Here is a 10,328-nt window from a genome sequence, read left to right as displayed (position 1 = left end):
GGATCCTTTTTTATAAGTCTTATCCTACTTTATGGTTATTGAAAAATTACTCTGATGTTAGAATAGACTTGAAATTCCAAAATTTTTAAATTTAAAGTAGAAATTCATTTTAATTCTCTCCAACTTCCAATTAAAAACATTTAACATAATTTATTTAGTAGAGAGGTTTCGAAAAGTAGTAAACTACAACAACAAAAATTTTTTTTACATTATTTTTAATTAATTGAATTTTCTGAACATACAGCTGTTTCGAGCATTGCCAAACACCCATATTTAGTAGTCTTGGACCATTATTTCTATTATTTATTGTTTTTCTTTAAAAAATGAAATACATTTAAAAATGTTTAAAAATAACAAAACTCATACATACATACGTTGGATTTATCATCCCTGATAATATTTAATAATATTTTTATAAGTATATTTTAAACGAAAGGTTACTTATTTGACTCACCACTGTCTCTGACATGTTGGCATCTTCTGAAAAAGATTTACGAGAACTTCTGTGTTCGTCCTTCAGATAGTCGACATCGTCATTATTATTTCGATTTATGCTTTCATTTGGACGATAAACATTAAAATTACTTTTAATTGATGTTGTTTGAGTTGTCATTTTTGTAGTTGTTGTTGTGGCGGTTGTTGTCATTTTAGGCTTCTTTGTTGGAGGCTCCGGTAGGATGTCACTGTCAGTTTCCATCTCAGCAAATGCATTGTCATTTTTCGTACTCTGATATGCTGGCGATAATGTAGTTACATCATAGTTGTTGATATGTTCTTCATATTCCTGTTGTGGTTGTTGTCGCTGTTGTTGTTGGTGCATTTGCTGATATCTAATTTGTTGTTGCTCCTGTTGATGTTTTAAATGTTGTTGGTGATGCTGGTGTTGATGATGCTGGTGTTCCTCTGTTTTGTAATCATAATATAATACCGAAGGTAAATTTTCTGGAAAATTCAAAATTTTGCTTGTCGCATGACTATGTTGTTCCTGTTTGTGTTGCTGTTGCTGCTGCTGCTGCTGCTGCTGTTGTTGTAGTTGTTGCTTTTGTTGATGTTGTTGATATTGTAACGCATGTGGCTGCTGATGTTTCTGTTGTTGTTCCTCAATAAAACATTCATGTTCATTGTACTTTTGCTGTTGTTGGTGTTGATGTAACTTTTTCTTTAGTTTCTTTGCAATGTGCAGCATTTTGTTGCTCTTTTTATGTTGCTGTTTGGCTTTGTGATGGATTTTATCATTTTCATTTGCAATTAATTTCTTATGTTGTTTTTTTGTTGTATTTGCATTTGATTTAGTGGGTTTGTATTCCTTTTTCGAATAGGTGGTATACTCCACTGTACTGACATATGACGGTGTTGTGCTTTTTTGTGCTTGCTTGGCTGTAAATCAAAATTATTTTTGAGTTAATTAAAGACTAATAATCAAGCAGTGGTTGGAATATTCGTTCTCTCAAAAACAAATTATTCAAAACATTATTTTAAAGAACAGAAAACAAGTATATTATTTTAATTATAATTAGTATATAATTTCTCGAACAATAATAACGAAACCTGAATAAGTTTTCTGTTTATATTAATGATAGTAATTTCAAGTAGATAAGCATATTCTCTTATTATATGTAACATAAATTTAAATAAAATCTCATATACAATGAGAATACAAAATTACATTTTGGAAAAGAAAATTCTCAACATTATTGACTAATGTAATTACATCCAACATTCAAACTATACTAATTACAAAATGGACTACATTCCTCACAGATATTTTCATTCAATGAAAAACGAAAAATACTCGCAATATAATTAAGTTGCATTTTGATGTATCTGTAATAACGTATAACATTGCTCAATGCAACAATGTATGTCCAACTGTATGTATAAGGATTTCACAGTAAAATCAACAGGATGCTGCAGTTATTGAAGGGTTAAGCGTTAAAAACTGAAGTTTTATCTTCGAACTACATCATGGTCAAAGTTTTTGTTTTTATTTTTACTTTCATTTTTATTTTATATTCAATTTCTACATTATCGTATGCACTATGTTATCTCTAAAATAAAGAATTTCAACCAAATTTTTTTTGAAATTAGCATTCTAAAAGAAAAACATTTGGATGAACTATGTATATTTATTTCTCATTTTTTTTCAATTCAATAAGAATAAAACCATTTTTCAGCACTCTATTGCCACTTCTCGAAAAATCACATTAAATTTAATGACTTTATTTTGTTTCATTTGTTCATAACTAATCTTATGACTCATTTAAGAGTAACACTGCTTTATATTGTCGTAAAGTTGACTGACATCTCCTTTCAAAGCGTCCCACAAATCTTGGTACTCGTAGAAATAATACGCCATTTATTAAGATTCATACAAAAAGTATAAACAGAATGGCTTAAATCTGAATAAAATTTGGTGTAGTAAAGTAATTCCATTTCCTAATTATTATCTAAAAACTATTTTATAATAAATAAATTTCAGCTATTCAAAGGAATAAAACAATGTATAAGTCACTATAAAAATATTCATTTTTAGTCAGTTTAGCGAATCAGTTCGAGAAATATTTGAAGCAGGAGAATTTAATTATCAAAATTAAAGTTCAACTTTGGGAAAAGCGTATAAATATCTGTGTATATACACTATTGAAAGGAGTAAATAATTCAATAGACAGAACATCTCCAAATCAGCAATTCAAAAAGACTCTTTAAGCAGTATAAATAAGCGTTTCTTCTAAAAGGGTCCGTACTGCATTTGTTAAAACTTTTCTGTTGTAAATGAAGTTATATGCTTTTAATTTTTAAAATCTAATTTTTTCATTTTTTCGTAAACACTTAATAAATAACTTTTCTGATTTTATTGAATACTTCACTTGCTCATTTCTTGCACTTCTCGAACTTCCATTCACTGTACTCTCGTAATATCGACGATGAAAGTGCAATTGAATATTAAAATCCTTTAAATTTTACAATTTTTTTTTTTGTATCTGGTAAAAATGTTTTAATCAGCCAAAGTAAAAATTTTGTATTTTTGTATTTTGAACGAAGTACATACATAAATTGCTTAAAAGGGGGGAAAATTCGAAATCATTCAATTAAATTCACTCGGCGCTGTTAAACAGAATTGAGCAAAAAGCAATCATGCGGAAGAATAAATTTATTTCCTCTGCAAACAAAATAAGTAATTTTATTTATGTTGTTTTTGTAGTACACTTAAAAAAATATGAACAAAAAAAAAAGTGATATAAAATATCTTTCATTGCTACTATAAGTACTCGTACAATCGAAAAAAAGGCAACGTTTCATGCAGCAACAGCTGCTGGCTTTTCTTTAATAGTTGCCAACATATTATGTGTGCAGTCCACGTTTAAATAATTTTTCTTCTGCTCGTCAAAAGCACGTTTTGCAGATTTCCATTGTTTTCGTCCTTTGGCATTAAATTCATTTTGTATTTCATTTATATTGCACTCTTAAAAAACATATTTATAGTTTACACATATCGTATTTGGTAGTTGTGCTGTGTGAACCTTTCAACACTTACCGCAAATTTCCCACCAGCAAAAAATTTCACCATCCATGCACAGACACACTTCGCAAGGGTCCAATCGTGGCACCTGGGAATAAAACAAATAAAATGGTGAAATACTCGAACAAAAGTAATTCCTAAAGGATAAATACACTGAAACAAACAAAGAAGAAAACAAATTATAAATGGCGGAATTATGCATATGTGTGCAATTATCCTTAAGCTTGGTAAATGAAAGTTCCATTTAATCACCTGCTCCTCAGAAAATACAAGCAAAAACTTAGAGAACGTGCCTGAAAACTCGGCAAGAACATTAAATGATTTATTATGACTTCAGGATAAGATATTATTGTAGTACCGTCAATGACAGATGCTATAAGGATAGTTGCATTTATTTTCAGTAAACAGAAAATATTTTATTACAATGTATTTACTTGCTCTTATTCATTCTTTATTTTTTTTTATTTAAGCAAGTTTTATTTCTTAATCTGATATAGAAATTTTTATTTTTCTGCAGGTAGTTTTGATTAAAAAACTATCAAACATTTTATAGATTCACATATTGCAGTTAGCAAAATTAGAAATATGCTAATTTCAAACAATTTATGTGTGAGTGATGTTACGTTTACATAATTTAAGGACTTTCATAGCTTCCCCACGATTCAGCAGAGCAATATTCTATTGTCGATTGTATCAACTTACAAGTTCCGAAGTATGAGTAATATTTACTTTCTCTATGGTATCGCATAGGAGGCCATTTTATAGAATTTTTATATAAATGCTATAAAATGGCATTTATATAAGATGTGAATCATTCGTTAAAGATTCAAATAGTATAATTTGAAATGAAAAACCATTTAAAAGAAAAAGAAGGTGTCTTACTTAATTTAATAATAAGTGGATAGAATCAAAATCACTACCCCTAACCTTCAAAAACTCCCTTTTTTGAATGATTTGTAAAAATAAATGCAGCACTCAGATTGTGCAGATCCATTAAATGAAAAATTACTTCCTACATAAAACAAAAATAGTCAGCTTCTTTCAAGGAAGCAAAGAATATTTAGAAGAATTAAGAAGCTCATATATGAGCTATTTACAACATTAAACTCCAGAACTTAAAATCTGATTCTGAGAGAAAAACCATAAAAATGTTGAATGATGTCGCCAATCTTTAAACAAGAAGCTTCTGAAGGGTTAAATTCGGGGAGTAATCTAAATAAAGTAATCGAGTTAATCACGGCTTTCTTATTACTGACTAAATTAACATGTTAATTTCATTGATTTCGAAATTGCAAGCACTTAGAAAAGAAATGCTCACAAGCTCACGACAAAAGAGTATTTGCTGCTTAAATCATGAAAAAAAGTTTTTAGAGCCATCAATAAAAATGCCTGAAATAGAATTGAACGTTACGTAGTGGTAATCCCAGTCTTGATATACCAAAATTTAAATACCGAAAATACAATCAAACTGCAGATTTGGTGTTATTACGTCTAACGGTATTTTTAATACATCAGAATATGCCAATAGTTTTAGCAGACACGCCTTGGATAAATAGGTTTAAAAGGCGAAAATTAGCTTCAGCATCAAGAGCTTGTCCTGTTAAAAATAGTTTCTGTATACTCCAGAAAATGGTTCTTTGAAGCCTGCATTTCGTAACTTTGGAACTTTTTAGTTGAATTCTATAACTCCAAAGGATAGATATTTACGATATTGTGGGTCTAGTTATTGCAATATATGAGGATGCATAAATATGTTTTTTGAGGTGAATCCCTATATATGGTTAAGCTCACATATGACATATTTCATTTAATTGGTCGATTTGGCAGTCATTAAAATTTCAAAAAAAAGTCTAAAAAATGGTAGACAATTTTAAAAGTTGGTGAATTTAACTTTTTTATGAAGAAAACTGTTATTGATAGTTACAGTTTCCTGATTGAAATTTTTGTTGACGATGCAACAGATAAAATTTAATACTTTGTGTTAACTCAAAGATATTCGACATCAAAGACAAAAAACGACGTGGTTAAACGAAAGTTTAAAAAAGGAAGAGTTACAGGCATTTCGCGACCAAACTAGTAGAACTTATTCTAATTACTAAGAAATATTAGGTTGCTGTGTCCCAGATAAACAGTTTTTATCAGTTTCTTTTTTAGTGAGTTAATAATATAATATTAAAAAAAAACCATGTATTTATTACATTTGTTGAAAACACACTCATTTCTCCACAAATTCCATAACTCCTTACTTTCAAAATGTCTTTTACGGGTTTCCAAACTGACTAAAGACTTGCAAAGTGCTTGTGTGAGAACAGAATTAGTACATTTAATTTTACCATAAATAAAACCCAAAATTCTTTATTCCTATTAATAAATATTAATGAAACAAAATATCATGTGCATACCAAGTAGAGGATGAAGGGTTTCAAAAACCACCTCAGAAAGAGCAAGTTCGATTCCTCGAGATAATAAATGTCTAAATAAAAAGGAAAGCGCAATAGATCAAGCTGGTCACAATGCAGAAAGGCCTTAACCTAACCCATAAAGCATTACATTATATTATAACAGAAAAAATATAGCTTTATCAAAAGAAAACAACTTAGTCATCAACTTGCAGAAATGATTTGGTTAATAGACTATTCCAACTTCTCGTTATTCAAAAAACTTCTGGTTTATTAAACCAGTAGTTTTTCAAACATATAAGGCCCCAGCCGTGAAATCCAAAATTACGACACATTTTCGAAGTTTTTCATTCAGGACTTTTTCCTGCGATAACAAATATCCTATAGCCTAATAAGACAATTCACTTATCACCGGCATTTGTAACAAAATCTCTGCAATTTCCAAGAAACTTCTTTGAAAGCATATTTCTGTGGTATAACTTGTTGTTAATATGTTTTGCTGATCATAAAGTTTATTAAAAACAAGAAACATGGCAATTAGTTTCATTTATAATTATATCAATTATCAGTTCATAACAATGATGCTTCATTGTATGGTTTCAGAATAAATTATATTTTTATAAAATCCCATTTGTATATGTGATTGAAGCAAATTTTATATTGAAACGAAAAGACAGAGGTCAGTTTTTTTTTTATAGATGGTATCAATTGAAGCTGGAGTGTTCTTCTTTTTAAGACATTTAATCTTAACTTGAAAATGTACTCCAATATTTGCAAGACTTGTCAAGAAAATGAAGTTCAGTTTATGAGATGAATGGTAACTGTGATGATAGAAGGTGCAAAAAGTTTTTTGTTAAAAAAATGCTTTTGCTTGGATAGAAATTATTAATGTAGAAATAATTCTGTAGTAGGTATACTAAAATCCCTATTTATATAAATATTATTGGAATTAACACAAAGATAAAGCATTTTAAAACGTAAGATTTTTGTATACTAGTTTTTATACTACATTTATACGTACACTACTTTTTATTATATACAAATACAGTATACGCAAGTACAGGGCAAATATAAGGCAGTTACTAATAAAACACACATGAACTGAAGTAAACGTAATTAATTTAATCCCCAGAATTGAGGTTCTTCTCAACAATGTTTATACTAAAATGTAATACTAAAAAGTGAAAAAGAAATTTTTGAAAGGATTGAAATAGAACAACAGAAATTGTCGTCCAAAAATTGAACAATCTTGTTTCATGATACATTGTGATATATATCACAATAATGCTTTAAATGAAATAAAGTATTATAACATTTCTGCACATATAGGTGCGTATAAAAATGAGTACAGTACCTAAAGGTGTAATTCAAATATGTGAAAGATAAAAATGTTAAGTTAAAAAATACGAATAAGTTTTAGAGAAAATCCCAGGGAAATCTTATTACCAAAAATAAAAATTGTATTATTTACTTCGGTCACACTAAGCTTAAAATACATTTATTTTTTTTTATGAGGATATTGACATTGTTTTCACTTCAACACATTCGTACATTTTTCTTTGGCGAAGAGTATTCAACCACATATATTCGTCACATATTAACTGTGACGTGCTTTATCATTCGTCTTCCTATTTTAGTAAAGTGGACGCATCAGTAAAATAAATGTTGTCGTTGACTTCTTGCTTCAGTGTCATATTTCATTCTGAAACTTTTTAACGCTTCCACGGATTGCACTTCTTGAAGTCGTCTAAGTGCTTGAATAGAAAAATACATGAAGAGAAAAGATTGATTTCAGACTTTAAAACTTGTGTAAACGTATTTATTCTTTAATATTGTTTTGTGCTAAAAATTGAAAAAGTTATGGATAGTATTACACACAGTAATATATCACACTTATAAAATATGTCATAACGAGTTTAAAAAAATTATTTAAAATTATTTATTACTGTTGTTTGCTAAGTCATAGCAATATTTCTTCATTTCCTCATAAAGCACTTGACAAAAATTTTAAGGAAGACACATAATGCTTTTTAAATTGACAATTGTAAATTAATACTATTCTTATCATAAACAAATTTATTGAAATTTTATTTGAATAAAGTATATTGCATTTTGGCACTCAGTAAAAGTCACAAAATAGATTTCCAGTACAACAAAAAAAGTATTTATCAACTTTAGTCTGTATATCTTTCATATTGTTTGTCCCTTTATCGCCTATAGAAGCATAGAGCCTCATCTATAGGAGCATATGCATATCTTACATAGCAACATTTAATGATTTACAATACTTTTTGAACAACCACATTTAAAAATTCTCTTATTTGAATGGAAGCTAATAATAAAAAATTATACCAACCATAATATTTCCTATGGCAATACAGAACTCTAATCTCTGCTAGACAAGATTGAACTCAGTACTGTCAAATAATGATAATTCAATTCATATTTACACACACCGTTCAAAGTTCTAAAATAAATGAAAAGAGTTTCTATGCTTAGATACTTTTAGTAGGTCTTTTAACTTCAAATTACCGGAATATTGTAATCTCTTCCAAGTTAACATAAAAGGCAACTATGAGACAGCTGAAATAGTATAATGGCATAAGTCATTATGCGAGTATAGCGATATAAATATTTTTACGAATAGCTAAGCTGTCTTAAAATTAAATATAGAGCCGAGATAAAGACCACTGACATTGTGCCATTCATATTTAAAAACAATTTTAAAATAAGTAATATGATATTACGAGAAATTTGGAATTAATTAGTTTGGATTATGTTCGGCTAAAAATGTTATATAGCAGAAAATATTTTTAAACATGTTTTGTAATATTTCATTAAAATAGTTATAATACGATCTATCCGCCAATTTATTTATATTCACCTCTGTATTATATATATGCATATCTGTTTATTAATATGCATATCTAAAAAGCGATGTTCCTAACGATGGTATTTAAATACTCAAGATCTAAAACCAACTCTTCGAAACGTTTATTTTCCACATTATTTTTTTAAAATTAACATATAGAGAGAAAAATGATTCATAATTAATCAAGTTTTTATTATTTAAATTATATTATACAGGAGAGAAGAGTGGTGTTTATCTTCTTACTCCAACATTCTATTAATAAGCCACAGCCACTACTCCGATAACGCAATAAAATCTAAAATATATACTCCAGTTCCGTCCTTTGGAAAACTTATTAAATAATAAACAACTACCAAAGCAGAAAATAAGTAGCATATTGCAAAAATCTATTACACACACCTAGAAACTTTCGGTCAAAAATATTCCATAAAAGAACCATCACTCTACTAAGCTTAACAAAGAATTATATATATATTACCGTGGGATTATATTAAGTGTTTACAGTAAAAATTCCCAGTAGAAATACAACAATGTTAGTTGCTTCATTTTCTCTGATGAACTAAATTAATTACAATATTTTCATATTTTTCCATGCTTTTCAAATTAAATTTACTTATTTTTTATTATATTGCTTATATTTACATAGTGAGACTAGTTTTAAAACTAATTACTAATTAAAAGTACCTTTTGTCCATGTGTATATTTTCGACCACCAGAATGACATGATGCCGCTCTCTCATGCGGTTCCATATCATCACTTTGATTAAGTTCTTCATTACTTCCTATATGCTTATCCATATCCTCTTCAGAACTTTTGACCACTTTTTGATCTTTACGCATTTGTTCTGATAACAATCGCGTATCATATTTTGCCTTGGATTGCTGTGTATCCAAATCATATGACAATTGATCATGATCATCCACATAATCTAGTGACACTGAAAACACAAAAATTTAAAAAAAATGTATTTATTAATATGAAAAATAATTATGAAATATATTAAAGATTTATATAAGAAATATATACAGAATTAGCTATAGAAAAAGGAATGTCTGTATTAGATTGTTCTATATTGTTACTTATAAATTGTTTGTTCTTTTTTAATTAAATATTGATAGTATAGAAATAAAGGGACTATCAAACTACTGGAAATTCAATATTCTCATTGATGCAAATATCAGTCTTATGGTAGGTTGACTTACAGGTCACTGAAAACTAGGAACCATGCTAAAAGATTGAATGTCCCTTTCAATCCTACTTGTCGCAACTGTGGAGAAGACGATGAGAGTGCTTCTCATCTTTTGCCCAGCTAATGCACGGCGGCGACTTAATACTTTAGGAGCCCCCTTGATTGAGGATCTTGATCAATTACAAGACCTGACACTAATCTATATTTAAAGCTTCGCTAAAGATGCTAGCTGGTTTTAAACCCAGAGTTTTTCTATATATACGGTAACACAATAGACCAATAGGACTAAGTGGATCCCCTGTGGATCGTAGGTATAACTTAACCTAAACTACTTCTTTCTACTTTTT

At 28.7% G+C, this 10,328-nt stretch overlaps 1 protein-coding gene across 1 annotated transcript in view; it reads right to left on the bottom strand.

Moving 5' to 3' along the window:
* Positions 1–384: 384 nt before the first annotated feature.
* The window catches only part of LOC119676998 (putative cyclin-dependent serine/threonine-protein kinase DDB_G0272797/DDB_G0274007), a 10,233-nt gene continuing 289 nt past the window's right edge, over positions 385–10,328 (bottom strand). The window contains exons 2-6 of the mRNA XM_038088264.1: positions 9,476–9,729; positions 3,536–3,608; positions 1,041–1,377; positions 455–962; positions 385–390 (exon numbers count right to left, since the gene is read on the bottom strand). Of these exons, the coding sequence (XP_037944192.1) occupies positions 385–390; positions 455–962; positions 1,041–1,377; positions 3,536–3,608; positions 9,476–9,729 (1,178 nt within the window). The remainder of the gene's footprint in view (positions 391–454; positions 963–1,040; positions 1,378–3,535; positions 3,609–9,475; positions 9,730–10,328) is intronic.

This window comes from Teleopsis dalmanni, chromosome 2, assembly GCF_002237135.1.
Source record: "Teleopsis dalmanni isolate 2A chromosome 2, ASM223713v2, whole genome shotgun sequence".
Classification (NCBI taxonomy): Eukaryota; Metazoa; Arthropoda; class Insecta; order Diptera; family Diopsidae; genus Teleopsis; species Teleopsis dalmanni.
Note: the sequence above shows the minus strand (reverse complement) of the source record. Positions and strands in the feature narration are given on the sequence as shown.